The 20,000-nt window shown below is 32.8% G+C and overlaps 1 protein-coding gene across 8 annotated transcripts in view; it reads right to left on the minus strand.

Annotated features, from left to right (window-relative positions):
• LOC137631732 (CAP-Gly domain-containing linker protein 1-like) overlaps positions 1-20,000 on the minus strand; it is a 588,803-nt gene that overhangs the window by 307,005 nt on the left and 261,798 nt on the right. For 6 of the 8 annotated variants that reach the window (XM_068363620.1, XM_068363621.1, XM_068363623.1 and 3 more), the window contains one exon: positions 17,640-17,810. The exons of the other annotated variants lie outside the window; for them this stretch is intronic. In XM_068363620.1, coding sequence (XP_068219721.1) covers positions 17,640-17,810 — 171 coding nt within the window. The remainder of the gene's footprint in view (positions 1-17,639; positions 17,811-20,000) is intronic. 8 annotated transcript variants of the gene reach the window in all.

Consider the following 20,000-nt stretch of genomic DNA (forward strand, 5'->3'; position numbering starts at 1 on the left):
TATAAAACCAGAGTTCACGAGTATAATCTGCATTATCCATTAACATCAAACCTCGGCATTCTCAACTTCCAAACAAAATGCATTTGGTGTTAATGGCGTTTACTTTCAAATACGCAATATCATGTTTATCTTTGGTCAAAACTCGCTTTTTCCAAATTTTTTCTCATCTTTTGGAAATGATTAATAAATGCATCCGGCTTATGGAGGTATAAAACCATTTTTTGGTGATTCCAAAAAGTTTAATTTCGTTATCATAACCATGTATAATTTCTAGGACCACTTGAACTTCAGTCCAAAGAACCTAAAATAAGAATTCAAGTTAAGTCAAATGAATGTAGGGAAGCCAATTTACATGGAGGTTTTTTTTTTCAACTTATGTTTTCCTTCAAAGATTACTTTCTGTTCTACAAAATGAATACATCATATTTTTTATGCAAGATTGTGAAGAGTACAGTATTCCCTAGCTATACACAAGGATTGATGCAGAACGTACACACTATATACTAACTTTGTTATCAAAAGGAAATAAAATCTTCTCTCTCATCCATTCATTCAAAGAATATATGAATGAAGAGCGGCTTGTAAATACTTTCTCCACTTAGTTTAATTTCACGCCGTGTATGTGACCTACCTGACACCTGCAATAACAGGCCAGCCACCTTTTTATTTTTTATTTTTTTTTTTTTTGCAGCTTCCGGTCGCGCTGTTGCAGCTTTCTCCGCGCTCTTGCGTCAGAGGCACCAACATTGCAAGACCACCTATAAACTGCTTTTATCAGATTGTTGTCATAAGTATGGCACAGACTTTACTTCATTTTGAACAATTGATCATGATTATTAATCATAATCAATAGTAATTATTATCATTATTACTGCCATTAAAGGAAATCCTTATGGTAGTAAGCTACTTTGTCTTTAAGGCAGTTTAAGCCGCACTTTTATAATATCAAAGACCATTTAGTTAAGATACAATAAGTCTGTCCCTTGTCGATTAGATATAGTTTTGTTGTGCAATCTGGTGTTGCACTGGACCGATGTGGAAGAAATGGCAAAAGACAAGATCTCGGGGCAGAAGTGGAAGGGGGGTGAGGGAAGCCTAGCGGGGAAGTGGGCGGGGAACGGGAGGATCTCGGGGAGAAGGGGAAAATATGACACTGGTCTTTATTTGAAAGATACAAGATATGGGATAGAAACGAGAAAATGTAGCAGGCAGAAAAGGAAGAACTCAGAGGGCTTCATCACATGTCACAGAGAGAGAGAGAGAGAGAGAGAGAGAGAGAGAGAGAGAGAGAGAGAGAGAGAGAGAGAGAGAGAGAGGGATAACTCATAGAATACTATACAGTAATTGCGTGAAATGGATGATGCATGTAAAATTTCTGCAACCTGCCTCCTGATCCCTTGAAGGAATTAATCGACCTGTCATTCTTAATTATGAAGGTAAGCAGACACACGAGGGAAACGTTTGATTAGAAATTCACTGTAAATTAGATTTACCTTTAAAGCGAAAAAACACTTTTTTGCTTTAGAATGCAATAATGTTTGTGGTACGAAATGTCATTTCGAGAGCAATATTAAAGAAATAAAGAGCAGATCATCATGAACACCACAAAGGTCTGTTGAAGGGTAATCGCTACCTCCATGCAAAAGATTCACTAAATACAAGATGATAAATATTAGTAATACCTAAACATAAAAAATGCAGAAAACCGCTTACATCTCCTAACAAAGTTATGGAGAAACCTTTAGAATGTTAAATCTTCAACCTGACAACAGAATGAGGACAGACTCAAAACACGCGTGCGATGTCAAGCATTCATCAGTAGGTATATCACAAACCCCCCAAAAGAAGCCGTAGGCACAACCCCAACTTCTACCTCTTGCTTCGACGCGTGTAAGCGGATGAGACACCAAAGTCAATGAGATCACAGGGGGATTGGAGGAGTTTGCTTGCAGGTGTTTTCTTTCAGTTCTACTTCCAAAGTGTCAATTTTGAACGAGGAATAAGGATAAGAATTGGGGAGTGGAGAAAAGGCTAAGACGACGAGGAAGTAGTGAGTACAAAGGCAGATGAATAGTACATGTCCCTGTAAAGAAATCTAGACCACATGTAGTGGGTGACACATGACAGTCATTGTAAGACATGTCGGGAAATTTTACGAGGGAAGAATTACGAGCTTTTTAAATCCTTGATTGATTCCGGATTTTTTTTACGAGCGCCCATAGCTTCGAAATGGGTGTTGAGACCGATTATACTTCTTCATGAATGATCCTCCGCCTTGGCTAACACCTAAACTAAAAATCTAGTTTCATAAGTTCCAAAATTTACACAATAACCAAATTTATCAAAACAACTTATATCAAAACATTTATTAATTTGAAACTAATATCTAAACATTCATAGCTCGTCTTACACATCCTAGCTAGGTTAGTGAACAACATAGGAAATGAACAAAAAACTATTAAATTCTGATCTAGTCGCTGTGATAATACAGGGATGTGAATTTGAACCTCTAATGAAATCTAACCCAAATATTATGTCATTAGTTTGGTGATATCTTATTGACTCTCCACAAATATGTCTTCGGAAATTTCTTCATTCAGCAGCGAAGATCACTATTTGATTTATATTACTAAACTTTGCTAAAATTTCAAAGATAAACATTAAGATGCAATAATAGTTAAAAGTATTTAAAAATACGCATTTTATGGTCCTGTAATGATAATGTACATACCTCGGTATCAAAGAATATTATGACAACTAAAAAAGTACAAATTGCTTTCATTAATCGTTAAGGAACAAATTAAAAATATTATAAAATGATAGATAATTCCGGGGAGGGATAGCAGCTCGTTTCTACTTCACAACTCTGTTACTCTTCTAACTCTCCAGTATTAGGTCAGACAATACTTGAGAAAATATTTGAGAAAATAACCAACCACTTAATCGTAGTCATTATCAAATGACTTAAACCTCTAAGTCGTTAAATAAATAAAGGTCTAAGAAAGTAAACATAGCATTATCATCAATACCAAAGATCAGTTGTTCCCGATAATGCAAATGTCTGGAAAACAGATTCTGGATTTATATTGGATACTGAATCAATTAAATCTGTAAGGTTTAAAGAGGGTGTAAACCTACTTGGAAATATCACATATCATTGCCTTTACCTTCTAATTTTCGCAACACCTCACCATGTTTCTTTTCCAATTCGTTTATATTTACTCGTGTATTCTTATTTGTTACTCTTTGCTATGTCCGACTGTGTTAAGTAAGAGCATTTATTAGTTTGAAGGTTCCATATTTACTGATACAAATATAATCAAACGCATTTGAAATTCAAACATATGTAACCATCTGAATAACATCGAACATCATAATTCGGAAATTATTAAGGTCTTATATCAATCAATTTCAAACAGACGACTTCAAAAAAATAATAGAAAGCAGAAAATAAACGACCGGAAAATTCTGTCATAAACAACATTCACTTACTGAATACGGTCCTTGGAAAATTTATTAAGAAGGTTATGGATTTGTTGGGACGAGTCAAAAGATAAGACCTAGATATCAGTATCTAAAATAATAATAATAATAATAATAATAATAATAATAATAATAATAATAATAATAATAATAATAATTTCAGTGGAATCTAAAAAAGAAAACAATGCGCCCTTTAAGACATAAGATTAATCTCTTCTTAATTAATTGACGGGCTACGTTATCTGGTAAAGAAAATTAATAGCTACTCACTCTTAACCCCAGGTAATCCTATAGCCTAACGAAGGCCAAAATAATCGCTCTTTCACTGAGAATTAATCTAATTTTCCAAAACCCCAAATCGGATTGATTTATAGAGATACCTTATCTCTAAACAGAGTTTCAATCCCAAGGAATGAGCTTTTAGAATTTTCAGTCGTGAAATAATATTGGTCAAAACTTCCTGATCACCTTTAGGTTAAACACAGAAAACGACTAATTTTCGTTGGTAATTATAATAATGTACTTATTATCGTTACTCAAAAAAATATACAAAAACGAATCCATATCAATTACATGTGTAAATGTTATTAAAAAAAAAAAAATATCACTATATGTTTGAATCATATAAATGCAGCGGAAGACTAAGGAATTGGTTTAACAAAAAAAAACACTTAATTTCTAGTACTAAAATAACAGGTAACTTTTGAAAAGCAATTACATACCTCACCTTGAAATAAACTGATTGAATAACTATCTAAGATACTTGACTTAATATAACTTAGAGAGAATTAACTGTTCTCAAATAATATATATATATATATATATATTATATATATACATATATATACACACAGACACGCACACACACACACACACACATATATATATGTATATATATATATATATATATATATATATACATATATATACATACATATATATATATATATATATATATATATATATATATACACACATATATATATATATATATATATATATATAGAAAGAGAGAGAGAGAGAGAGAGAGAGAGAGAGAGAGAGAGAGAGAGAGAGAGAGAGAGAGAGGGGGGGGTTCAAATCCTCAGGGGGGTTATGTAAATAGTATTAGTCAACAGTAACTAAAACACATGATTTCCGAATAACTTCAAATCTCTACTACAAATACATTTACCATCAATAAAAATCATGAAAATATTAACGACAATGCTTTTGTCAGTAAAAGTCAAGGGAGACATGAAAGACAATGTCATAATTTGGTAAACATTTCCACTTTTTGTCTCAAGCGCTAAATTTACTCCACCAGTGTACGCAACCGGTCAAAAAGGATGGCTAAATATTAAACTTTTCCCACCCATCCCTCTTTCCTAACTAAAACACGGCAGTTTCGTCAATTTGTGGAACATTGTGGTTTTTGAGTGTATCTCTCGGGGTTCACCCATCTTACCAATGTATGACAACTTCCTCTTCCCCCACCTCGAGGGATGGAGAGAGACCCAGTAGTCAAAAATTTTGGCATGTCGCTTAGCGTGACAAGATATATATATATATATATATATATATATATATATATATATATATATATATATATATATATATATATATATATATATATATATATATCCAGACACTCGCTCTTTATTTAATAGGGGAGATAGGTATTTTCATGGCTATTGTCATAAGGAGCATCTTCTAAAATAGTGTAATCATGAAGCCCACGATGAAGGACACTTCAGAGGGACAACTGAAAATCACTGGATCTTCCTTTCGCTCTAACACTAAGTTTGAACGGAAATGGGCCTACATGAAAGAGCAACTTCAAATAGATTTGACACTAATGAACTGCTCTTGTGGAAACTAAAGAATAATATACACTGTACGAGAATGACAAGCATACATTCATGTCCATCCGTATATCTATCTATCTATCAATCAATCAATATATATATATATATATATATATATATATATATATATATATGTGATATACATCATACATAATATATATACAGACCCATATATATATATATATATATATATATATATATATATATATATATATATATATATATATATGTATATATCCAAAATGCACAAGAGTAAACTCCTGGTGAACATTCAGTCGTGGTTTTGAGGCTTTATTTTCTATCACAGAGTCTAATGTGTCGTTTATACCTGTAAACAGACTGTTATACAGTATAATATATATATATATGTATATATATATATATATATAAATTTTATATATATATATATATATATATATATATATATATATATATATATATATATAAATATTTGTGTGTGCATATATATATCGTCAGCCGTTACTCGTCCACTGCAAAGCAAAAGCCTCAAACATGTCCTTCCACTCGCGGTTGTTTATGGTCTTTCTATCCCAGAGAGAGAGAGAGAGAGAGAGAGAGGGGGGGGGGGGTGGCGCCTATTCCCAAACCTTACCGCTCCCTCATAATAGAACCTTTGGATAAAATGAAACGTGCCTGTACTATTTTGCTTATTGAGTCGAATCATTATCTTTATTACCAATATAATTTGTATCACCCAGAGCAAATGGTAACAGGAACTAAGGGCAAACACTCTCTCTCTCTCTCTCTCTCTCTCTCTCTCTCTCTCTCTCTCTCTCTCTCTCTCTCTCTCTCTCTCTCATAAACATACGCACAGATAAAGATCTCAATTAAATTAAGGACTTCCTTTGGTAGAAAAAAAAAAAGAAATCTTTATGAAGGTGAATGAACGCCTTCAAAAGCGCACTGAAATGAAACTGCTTAAAGGCGTATACAGCGAGGTAACAAACTATTGCACAATGATAGAGGCCCCAGTTTGTAATGTCACGTGACCTAAAGCACATGAAATGGTAAGAGAAACAGACTGTAACAAGGTGATGCTAAGGGCAAAGTCATGCTTTCTTTCCACTTTTCTCGAAATTAAGCCTCATTAAAACACGCACACACAAATACACAGGAAGGGAACTCCCTTTAAAGTTTAGTCGACTCCCAAATAGAAAATTGGTTAAAATTGCACCATTCTCACTTCACACCATTAAACCCGACGCCTTTTTTCTCCTTTCCTTTTCAACCAGCTTCCGCTCTCCATTCGTTGTGTTACAACCTCAATTCACTCACCAATACAAAAGCGTCTTTCCTCATCTTAAAAGATGTAAACAATTGCAATCTCCTCACAACAGTACTCCAAAGAGAAACGTGGCGACTAGTTTCGAAAAAAACTTTGTTACAAGAAATGGTACCCGATTCAAGCTAATTTTTCTCTTGTTTTTGCTCCATTCATTATCCGATTCATTTTGTTGATAATCCAGCTAGCCTTCTTGTACTCATTCTTTTATCTATATAGTTTTTACACACCTCACAAACTTTCGGGAAAATTATTCCACTATTAAAAATATCACCATCATTACCTCGATTAATCACAAAATAAGTGCTAAGTATAAGACCAATCTGACACGAAAGCATGAAATAAAATTGGGTTAAGTGTACTGTACGAAGTTCTTGCGTTACGGAGAAACTACGATCTGCGTCTTAATGTCACAATCTCAACAGGCGCAGAGTAACAATGGAAGAGGTGGCAGCTTTAACTCAGATGTCAAAAGTAATGTTTCTGGTAATACTTTCAGTAAAGACCAAAAAAAGAGAGAACGCTTTGAAATACACAAGAGACTGTCCAGTGCCATCATGAATTACTCTTCAAAAACAAAACCATTAAGAACATAGGTTAATGATTTAGAATTTAGCTTAAAACATTGACATAACAAAAACGGTCCAGGAACTTACTACACTCCTAATATATATATATATATATATATATATATATATATATATATATATATATATATATATATATATATGTATATATATATATATATATATACATATATATATATAAATATATATATACATATATATATATAAATATATATATATATATATATATATATATATATATATATATATATTATATATATATATATATATATATATATATATATATATATATATATATATATATATATATATATAAAACAATGTGAAATTACTACCAAGACAGAAAAGGATACCACCGGAAGAAAAATTGGTTTTAATGAAAAACTACACCTGCTGTATACAAAATAGAAATGTAGAAACAGTTACCCAAATGTATGAAAAGTTCAAAACATAATACAAAATGTATGTGAAAAAAAATGACATTCATGGAGAAATCTTTGGGGATTTCGACTTTACAGCAGCAAAAACTAAGGAGCACAGCAACAGACAAAATACTCCTATCAAATTGAGGTTTGAAAAATGAGCAGCATTACCAAGTGTGTAACTGTTACGCTGGCTTAACGTATTTAAGCGTAACGCCACCTTCAATCCACTCACTGTTAAAAAGGTTTCTCGCAGTTGTGCAACACAAGTAAGTTCTTCTCATCATTTCTGTTAAGGAAATCATAACATCCCAAGATGGAAAATACTGGTTTTCAAGTTAATAAATCTAAACTATAATTCCTTATCCTTCCCACAGCCGATTCAAAGTGGTAATATTACGCATACAGCATAGAGAGGGACAGACAAAAACACAACCAGACAAACAGAAGACGACTCTAAAAACAAACAGTCTTGTTTTATTCCAGACATCTGAATGCAACGACAAGGCTGAATTTCAAATCCCGCTTGAATAAGACTATCACAGCACTGGCACTTATGCCTAGCTCCTTTCTAAACCATGAAATGACTGACGTTTGGTTCAATGACTTCCCTGTCTCGGGCACATATCTTGCATTCAGGCTAAATTGTAATGAGGGAGTTTAATCTCAAAAGCCGTAGATATTAATATGCAGAGCATGCCCGTCTATTACATGGAAGACGAGTCATATAAGTCCAAAGAAAACATAAAAAAAGAAAAAATAAGCAAAGACATTAGCTAGAGTGACTTTAAAAATCACGTCTTACTTGAGGAAAATAAAATATAGAAGTAGAATGTAAAGTTTGCATGTCCTCCAATTCCTTAATATCAACAATAACAACAAAGAAACAACATTTGTATTAGTAATTTTAAATAATGGTATATCTACAGTCATAAGAAAATATAATTATAAAAGACATCAACTTTTTTCAACAGGCTTCGAATTAAACAGAAAAACTGTAAATTAGCGTTGGAAAAATTTAGGCAAAACTCAACTTAAATAAACAGACTATATATATATATATATATATATATATATATATATATATATATATATATATATATATATACATATATATATACATACATATATGTATGTATATATATATATATATATATATATATATATATATATATATATATACTGTATATACTATAGACACGAAAGGAAAAGTGAAAAGACATGAATGGAGTTAGTACTTTCGCCTTATTAGTAACATCGTCGGACCCACAAAATGTCATGAGTTCGTCGCTATCCCTAATAAGACTAAAGTACTAACACCAATCAAGTCTTTTCACTTTTTATTTCGAGGCTATAATATATATTCTATGCTCATCACATGTCAGATTTCATGATTTCTACACATACATAGGTCTACATACACACAAATTTACATATAAATTCATAGGGAGCAAAAAGTGCTTGCTATGTGTGGTGGGGTAAGACAACATACTGATGAGAGGCCATTGATGCATCAAGTTTCAGATTTAGAAAATCTTATTCTCAAACAGCTTTAGATGATATGACACCATTAAACATGTTTTAAATAAAGTTAAGTCGATAACACAAAAGTATTGCTATACATTTATTTTTATTAAATAAAATATTGCCTATACTGTACAGTACATGGACAATTATATCATAAAACGGGGTATGAGATCGGCTAATAAATAACGTATTTGCCATAATTGACCTCAATTCCTCAATAAAGTAATATTTAGTGGTCTACGGAAAATATGGAAAAAATATGAAAATACGAGAAATATTAAGATATCGACTACCAACTACCTTAAATTCCAGGTTAATTTTGTCATGGAATACTGCGAAACTGCTTCCAGCATGGACAACCATAAATCACATTGCCGGCAAACTTTAACATTAAAGATGTGGTGTTCAATCCAAATACTGTATGTGAAACCGGCCTAACTATAGGCAATGAAAAAATTAAAATAAGTCTTTATTAGAGATTGTTATTTAGTCGAAGTGATTTAAAATCCAAAAGGCAAACAGACGTCATATACGACATTTTCATCCGCGATACATCTTCGAAATGAGAAAGAATGCCAATTCCTATCGCCATATATGCTGTCCTTGCTTAACCCCATAGACAAAAGTTCACGTCATTTTCCGAGTGGAGGAAGAGACGCCGAGTAATGCACAATCCCCTCGAGACACATAAATTCAATCTCGTTAAAAGTTGGAAGTCATTCAACCTCTTCAACCCATAGGGCTGGATGGGGAGGGAGTGGGGAGTTGACACGCCAGACGACTTTAAGGGGGAAAGAAGAAAGGAAATTGGGTAGAAATGGGGAAGGGGGAGTGGAAGGATGGGAGGGGATTAGATGGCTCGAAGGAATAGGGAGATGGGTTAGCATCACATCCCCCAACCACATCTCCGGCTATAGTTCACCAATACCATGACCGCAGCATCCGCTCAAGGGAGGTCGATTACAGATTTTTTTGGGTCGTCTTATATTCTATAATTCTATTATATTTACCCTTAATATAATAAAAACAAATAATTAAATTTAATGAAACATTCACACAACTAATTATCAACTCAGATTATAGAGGTATTGCTTCCATGACCAATTATTACTTCTCTGTTTCGTCCTTCATTGACGCAAGTAGGATTCGGAAGGGCCAACCGGTATAATTTAACGTCCCCCTAATTAAACCTCCTTAAGCCCATTTCGGATTAACGAATGTGAAGAGTGGTGGTATGAGGTGGTGCCGTAGAGGGAGGGGGTAGGGAATGTCGATGTGGTGAAGGGAGAAGTGACCGAGGTTGAGCAGGGAGGAAGTGGGGGGGGGGGTTAAACTTGGCAGATATAATGGGTGAAACGTTCACATGACGGACAATACGTACAGAGATCTGAGAAGAGGCGTTGGAAAGGGGGAGGGGAGGGGAGGGGGCGGAGAGGGGAAGGGAGGTGTCTGGGTTCTTCCTGCTTTCTGTAATCTCCCCATCTCCCCCAATTCCTGGGCTCTTTGTGGAGGCGCTTTTATCTCCCTCCAGCATCAAAGCTTCCTCTGTGTGTGTCACACCATCACCCCTTTTATTCCTATATATCACCAGGGGCTCCGCCCTCCCGATTCGCAGAGGAAGCTATTTCCCTAAATGCAAAACACAGTTTGACAATACGCAGAATACCGCCGTGGGCGAGTGACATTCTTATAAGTGACATTAACTACGGTTTACGTCAACACATGATTAATGCTAAACGTAATAAATACAAACTGTGACAGAAAACGACATATTGTATGGAAAACACCTCTTTTTGTTTACATTCTTGGATTAATGGTCCTTAGGTGAGGAATACCGTATTTTTGTCGTCAAAACTCGCAAGCTGTTTTCGCAAACGCGACGGGAATCTAAAACGTAATTAAAATTGAAATAAAATTAATGAAAAACATAACTATTTCGATACTGCTATCAATCAAACTTGACTATATAAATAATCAGAATTTACAAAGCATAAAATTTCCGCAATATAAATGAAATTATTATAATTTTTTCTTAACATTCGCTACTATACAGTAAATATAGCTACTCAACAAAATTTACTTGCAAAAGAATATAAGAACATTACCCACATGAAAATTTACTCGAAACTTTCAAATCCTGGCGGAAAAGTCTGGAGCAGTTTTCATCAGAAAATTTGAAAAAAAAAAAAATATCTCGAGTATTTGTGGATCTGGAGCATTGTCTAACTTTCATAGAAACTTTCCCACACGACGAGAGTCGTAGTAGATCACGGTATCACTCACGTCAATTGATATCTTTTGTGAGCCCATATGAAATCTTAAAAGAAGTTCTGAATCTTATCTACAAAAATTGATTAAGGACTATAATCTAAGATTTAGCCGAATAAAAGCCAAATCTGGGAGTATGTTTTGTACCATTATTCTTTAATCAAAAGGACTTTTATATGTCAGCCTCTTGTGGCAGCTGGAATTCCTTCCTATTCATTGTGTCGTTCTATTGCCTAATTCTTTGTACTCTTATTTTATTACTGAGCGTACATGTCTCCAAACATATATTTTATCCTCTTGAAAGCTGTAGGAATCTTTTAATTACCGAGAGAAACATTACTGTGAGAAACTTGATTTCGGGAATAAAAAAGGGGGGCAATCTGAAACATGCATTAAGGAAGGCTATTCACTTGGTGTATCCCGTTGGTTACCACAAGGACAACGAGGCCCGAGACACCATGAAAATGTGGAAGCAAATAAACATGCAAGGGCGTTACGAACTTGACATGAAAGACGTGGCACCTAAATGTTACGTGCCAATGTTCATAAAGATCATATGCGTCCTTCGGGTATATGAAAATCAATAGATGAAAATATCAGGAAACTACACGAACACACATTATATATATATATACATATATATATATATATATATATATATATATATATATATATATATATATATATATATATATATATATATACACACACCTAACAAGTGGAGAAAATGACTTAGGCAGTTAGTTTATGAGGGTGACGATATATATATATATATGTGTATATATATATATATATATGTATATATATATATATACATATATATACATATATATATATATATATATATATATATATATATATATATATATATACATTTATCAAAAGGCAGTCTAGTGTGGAGACTGCGTGCTAAAATCACTTCAACATATCGTTGTAAATTTTGAAAAGAAAAACGACAAAATAGAATTTCTAAAGCGTGTCTTCATTTTGCCAGAATGGTGTATAGACTCAGAACGTTGGACGAAGAAAAGTAAAATTTAAACAATAAGTGTGACCATATCAGACAGTTTCATTAACGAGACGGTGATCAATTGAAATCGAGGGGTAAGGTTACAGAGCATATACACACGGGTCTAGGGTATCCAAAAGAATATGTGAAGAAAATTTTATGATAAAGAGCAACAAACGAAAAAATAAATATATATACAGTATTAACCAAGAGAAGTAAGTATAGAAAAAGAGACTGTGTACAGCAAACTTTGAAGTCGAGAATAAACTTTGCCATTGAGGGGCTGAAAGAGGGATCTAAAATCGTGAGAAATTACGCCTCCCGGCAGCAGAAAACCTCCCCCGAGGTTATGGATAACGTCAATGAATAGAAAATTGTATACATTTAGTAAGGTACAAGAATCATACAAGATCACGAGGGTGCGAATGCAAAGTAGACTGTACCTGCAGATGATGTGGTTGCAACTGGATGAGACTGGTGGAATAGCAGGATAGTGAGAAGGTGAGGATAGATAGTGGTAATAAGATGATTAGAAGCAAAGAATAGTAATCCCATGATAAAAATAGATTCCCAGTAATGCATGGAAGCTGAAAAGAGCCATAAAAACTTGAGAGTAGAAAATGTGATATTTTTCGTACCGCATGTTCAATGTGCATGTGGAACTACTCAAGGTCTTGGAACTACTGTCATTAACCTAAAACCTCCTTTAAGAAAAAATCAACAAATGGTTGGCATAGAAACATTCAACTTTGTCCTAACGTTTCAGCATATTATTCTCTTATATTGCAATGGCCTCCGAATTATGAAGTATAATTTGAACTTTTATCATGTTATAAATTTTGGAATATGTTCAAATAATCTAACCAGGTTTATTCCTGCGATCTGCGTTTTATATGTACGAGAACATTTGAACTTTTTCCAAGGTTTATAACCTAAAAAAATCAAATCCTACTTTTAACCAAGGTCACTAAAATTTATCAATATTTGATATGGAAAATGGAAGATGGTTTCCCTTTTCACGCATTAAGTTTTGAGAGTGCTCTTCATAAAAATAAAAAAAATCTAGTTTTTCCTCTTTCTTTCTCATAATTTCTCCTTATTAAGCGAGAACAGGCACATTAGTAAAATCTGCGCAGAGAGAAAATAGAATTTAAGCTCGCGGTTCACCACATACCTCGAAACCGGTTTTTCCATTCATACTGAAGAGGTAAACTTTCAAGCTTTTTCTTGTAAACTGTGTTTTATATTTGAAAGTTCTCTTTAGTATGAATGGAAAAACCTTTTTTGATCTATGTGGTAAACCACAAGCTTAAATACTATTCTTCCTCTACACAAATTTTACAACTGTGTCTGATTTAGTGCCTGTTCTCACAAGATAAGGAGAGATTATGAGAAAGCAAGTGAATATTTCTATTAACAGCACTCCCAAAACATGATGCCTGAAAATGGTAAAATCTTCCACAATGAAGAATAACTCATTCAATATAAAACTAACATCGTGCCAACTATGGCCATCGTTGCAGATTCATGAAGCATATTTTTACCATTACAATGATCAAGACGTAAAAGGCCCTACCTAACGTGTCACTGCTATTAGTTTCGATACTTTCACCTTTCACAAAAAGGAGATTTAGTTATTTATCATGTTAACTGACAGCATCATCCCTCTGATCACAACTGAAGAAGTCCCACAATAAACTTTCATACAATGCGAGAATTCTAATCAAGTTTCACATCGGTAAAAAATGAAATTGACCGTCCCATTTTCCTCCTCATCAAAGTTGGCAAAATATGAATTCGTTCCAAATGAAAAGATTGCCTGTGGCTATTCACGTCCATGGACGAGTAAAGAAACAAGAAGTCAATCATTCATTCAAGTGCATCAAAAAGTCGTAAATTTGAAATATGTTTCTCGTTTTACAAAGAAAAGTTAGTAATAAGGCTCAGAGTTTTTGTGGGTGTTAGTAAAGAAGGAACGATCGTGATAAGGAATAACCACACGAATACATGAATACAGACAACGAACAGAATACCTATGCTTGTGCAATGACTGTGATGACATAGAAACACCAGTAACCTTGACGACGTGTACCTATGAGAGAAATGATGCAAGCCAATGATGGTTTTGTGGCAGTGCAAGATAGCGAGAACTTATTTTCTTAAACGAAATCTACAACGTCGAGGTCGTAAAATCTCTTTCTGTGTTAGAATTCAATCTTCATTTGTCTTCTGATGCAAGGCTAACACGTTTCCAAAACCTTTGATGATGTCAACATATAAAACGATACAAAAAAGAAAAAAAATATTTTCTGCAAATTTCCATATTCACTCAAGATTAACATTCTTCCAGTTACTGCTTTTAATCTAATTTCTTATATAAAAAAAGCAACGTTTGAGATTTATAGAAGACATTCAATTCAACCCTAAGAAATTGTAACGTGTAGTGTACACTACAATTTATGAATGAAACCTGTTCTAGAGTGGGCACTTATAATCTCCCGGCCGCCTCATCAAATGATCTCTCTCCGTCGTAGTAAACCACAATCTCGGGAGATTTTTCATAATGCATGAGAGATAATAACACTAACACATGTGTTGCTTACACTATTCTGTCGTCGTCAACAGCACAGAGAGAGAGAGAGAGAGAGAGAGAGAGAGAGAGAGAGAGAGAATATATAAACATTCACAAAAATAAATGATAATGAGGTTGGTACTTGGTATTATTCGACTCCTCATTTTAATTAGATCTTATTTAAATGACTTGAATATTTATACAACTTCATGTTTCTGCAAGGTTATTTCAAATGTAATATACCGTTACCTTACGACAAGAAGGGAACATATCATTTTCAAACATTGAAGGGTGCCAAAACCTACAGTATTACCTACAACCACCCATAGTCTTAGATCTTTGAGTCTTCTTATGTCAAAGCACACTCAAAATTATTAATGTTTAGCACATTTATTTGTGTTTACATAACTATGATTGTTTTAGCACCTTATAAATATTTGTACTGTTATTTGAATTTCATTTCCAAAATCCAGTTTTCTTCTCGTCTTATTTTGTTCCTTCTCTCATTTTCGATTATCAAATGATGCTATTTTAAGGAATATCGCAAGCTTATAGTATTTTTAAATAAAATAGTAATGCATAATAATAATAATAATAATAATAATAATAATAATAATAATAATAATAGAAATAATAATAGAAATAATAATAATAACTATAATAATAATAATAACAATAATTATAATAATAATAATAATAATAATAATAATAATAATAATAATAAATGTTCTAATAAATTTTCATAAGTAACATATCCGATGATTAATACTATTAAATCATTGATGAAATTATGGGAGCGGAAACATCCATTGTCTTTTGTTAATGGATCACCAAAACAGAGAATATTTCGAAACATGGATTACATCAACAGTTATTTGGTAACCTTTGAATAAACAAACACAATACGCGTAAACAGTCAGTAGGTATTTTTAGCCCAGATTTAAAAATAAATAAAACCATTGAGAGCCTGAACTTTTACGGAACAAAATGAATTCACCTTGATAACGAACATTTATTCTATAACCTTTCATTGAAACATATATATATATATATATATATATATATATATATATATATATATATATGATATATATATATATACACACACATATATATATATACATATATATATACATACATATATATACATATATATATATATATATGTATGTATGTATATATACATGCATACATATATACACATATATATACATATACATATATACATACATATGCATTTATATACATATATATGTATATATATACATATATATACACACATATATACATATATATACACATATATATATACATATATATACATTTATATACATATATACATATATATATATACATATACATACATATATATACATATACATATATATACATATACATATATGTATACATATACATATATGTATACATAAACATATATGTATACATATACATATATGTATACATATATATACACATATATATATACATACATATACATATATATGCATATACCTATATATACATACATATATATATATATATATATATATATATATATATATACATATATCCGTAACATTAACAAAACCAATAGCTCATTCGATAGGCATTAATAAAAGGAATTATTATAGTTGTTAGCAAGGTCGTTGTTAGTAAGCATAACAATGTTACCATACTTACCGTTTTGTTTTTTTCTATTAGATATTGTCATAGACAAGTCACAGTATTTTGAGTAAAGATTAATATAGATAGAAAGTTAGTTATTAGTATTACACACAGTAATTTTATTCTTAAAGCACTTGGATTTATGTTCAGTCATAAAAATAGGTATATAGCAATTCTTTGGTGTATTTTGCAGTTATTTAATCGACTTAAATGTCATTTTGTCATCCTTAAAGCAAAATACAAAAAGAAATAAAAACTGCCCATAAAGATATTTCTTTATGATGATGTGTTAGCGTTCAATATAATAAAATAAAATCTAAAAAATCAGCACTAGTGTGATCAATACATTTTGGTTATGATTAACTGTAATACTTTTCTTCAGTCTATAATTCTACGAAAACAAAATCTTTAAATTTATAATCAAAACTTTGGCAATATGATTTAAAATAAAAAATTTCAACCGGCTAAATTTAGGACCATTCGTTACATTTAATTTCCTTTTAGTTAAAATGAAATACAAACAAATAATAAAGATGGTCATTCATTAATGCTCATATGTAATTAGAAAGTACGTTTGCAAGTATTCTCTGAGGAAACCAGCACCTCCTTTATCTCTTGCACTGATCAAGTAAAAGAAGAACAGAGTCAGGCCGAGTCCAGGGCATGTTGCTTCAGCAGTTCGTCATACAAACCACCGAATAATAACAGATCTCGGTACACAACACGCTAATCAGTGCTCATCCAAAACGCTTTAAACCAGAGAATAATTATTGGCCTGTTCAGTCTGGCCGGTCATGCTGGAAAAGTAACCGCCAGTTTAAACAAAGTGAACGGTCAAGTGCTACATCAAGCAAAGCATGCACATACCTAATACCCACCAGAAAGCATAGCAAAATCATGCTTTAGGGGGCATGAAATAAAAAGACAAAAGCATTAAATAGTAAAACAGTACTTACAGAGGGAGTTGATGGAACCAACATGTGCGGGGCCAGACACATGCAACGCCCTGATTGGCAGCCGTGACGACACATGGGACAAGTTGGACGAATGAGATTGGTCAGACGAAGAACTGACGTCACTGGGACAAGGGGACACGGGACGAGACGTGGTTGCCAGCTTGTCCACATCTACAAATCACAAACATTGACAGATAAAAAGCTGGCCAATGGACAAAGCACATTGGTATAGTTCCTCTCAAGCAACTGAGCCCAAGCACTCATCATACAAGCATGTACTTGCATACAGATGACCAGTCACGCTAGCTCATATAAAATAAGTAGAAATAGCTTGAAAAAAATAATACTTCACTCACAGAAGCCACCAAGCTCATTCAGCAGCATTCACGCACAAAGCAGTCAAGAACTATAGCACTGTGCAATATCATGATTTATTTAAAGCATGGCAGACCAGTACAGGGATCTTACAGGCAGAATCGGGGCATTAACAGGCAAATTACAGTTACGGTAAGGAGAAGGAACTTAATGCAATTCAGTCAAATAATCACATTCTCTCTCGTACTCTTTACTGGGGCATACAACCAGGTCACAAGAGTAGGGCAAGACAGGTCAGGATCTCTTTGAAATATGCACAAGTCAATGAAGGGTTATTACCAAAATACCAAGAGGTTTTGTTTATTAGTCTTCAGTCAAATTTCAATAGTTTAGTCACTACAAGTCCTGGATTGCAAAATTACTCTTTTAATAAAGATAGAGTCAAAATTTTGTCGAAGTATAAAAACCTACGAATACTCGTTAACACATTGCTACTCATAACATATCATCATCATCATCACTCAAAACATATACACGGAGTAAATGAAAAATAAAAATAAAAGTTTTAAAAGAGAAAAATGAGAACAAGATAACTGTCATCATATTTGTTATTCATTATTCACTTGAATCGAAAGCAACCCAATATTTCCACACTATTTTCAACCCAATACATCTGGGCTTATATAAAATAAACCATTTACGTACTTATCTATGAACCAATCTTATATAGCCTCACATTCATTGCTACATTCATCCTTCAACTGCAACATATATCATGAATGAATCCTTGTATAGAACACTTCCGTAGTATCAGTAGATTCGTATACCTACGCAGAGAGTTTATCATCGCTGCAACGATCCAAATTTTCATTTTTATCTTCAACGAAAGTTCAAAATTTCTTGGAATTAAATCCCGTACAGTTCTGTAGACAATTTTCACTTATTGGTCAAATGTTCTTCCATAACCTTTGAATCATTTAACCTTTTATTTCAACCCATCTTCATTCATATTATCTAAGTAAACGCTTCAAACCCGGCTGATACATTTTTTTTTCACATCCATGGAACTATCTTTAAGGTGTATAGCCTATATTAAACAAATAATTAATTTCAACTAATTTCTATTTATTTCCCATGAACTGGATGAAAAATTTATAGGAAAGGTGGAGATTCGTGAAAGGAGGGATGAAAGTGTTCTGAAAGCCGGGAAGCCAGAAGGATGGCGAAAAGCGTTTAATGTAATTGTGAAAGCAGAGAAAAGGAATCACTGAATTTAGCTTATGAAGTCAAAAGGGTATCAAAAAGGAAAAAAAATTATATCCAAGAAGTACGAGAGTACGTCACACACATTACAGAATGGTGCAGTGTGTTTTGATTTCGACGCACTGCTGATGAGCCTTCCGAAGTTTTGAGTCGGTTAATACAGAAAGCTTTATGTATGTATATATATATATATATATATAGATATATATATATTTATATAAATATACATATATATATATATATATATATATTATATATATATATATATATATATGTATACATACATATATATATATATATATATATACAAAATCTGCTGGATAGATTTGATAACGAAGCTCTCGAAAGAATATTGAGAGTTGAATGGCAGGAAAGGATTAGAAATGAAACTATTAGAAATTACTCGAGTACCACATATGGATGAGATCATGGTGAAGGGTATATGGAGATGGTTTGGTCATGCTCTTCGCACTCCCCAAGAGAGATTAGTTCACCAAACTTTGAACTAAGCTCGAAAGGGCACTAGAAGAGTTGGAAGACTCAAACCTACATGGCTGAGGACTATGAAGCGTGAAGTACCAGAGGACGATTGAAGTATTGATTTAAAAGCTCAAGATAGAGATGACTGGCAAAATCTAACTGAGGCCCTTTGCGTCAACAGGCGCAAGAGGAGATGATGATGATGATGATGATGAAAATATATATATATATATATATATATATTCATATATTAAATATATATATTATATACATATATATATATATATATATATATCTGTGTAT

The sequence above is a fragment of the Palaemon carinicauda genome, chromosome 40 (genome assembly GCF_036898095.1).
Source record: "Palaemon carinicauda isolate YSFRI2023 chromosome 40, ASM3689809v2, whole genome shotgun sequence".
In the NCBI taxonomy this organism is placed as follows: Eukaryota; Metazoa; Arthropoda; class Malacostraca; order Decapoda; family Palaemonidae; genus Palaemon; species Palaemon carinicauda.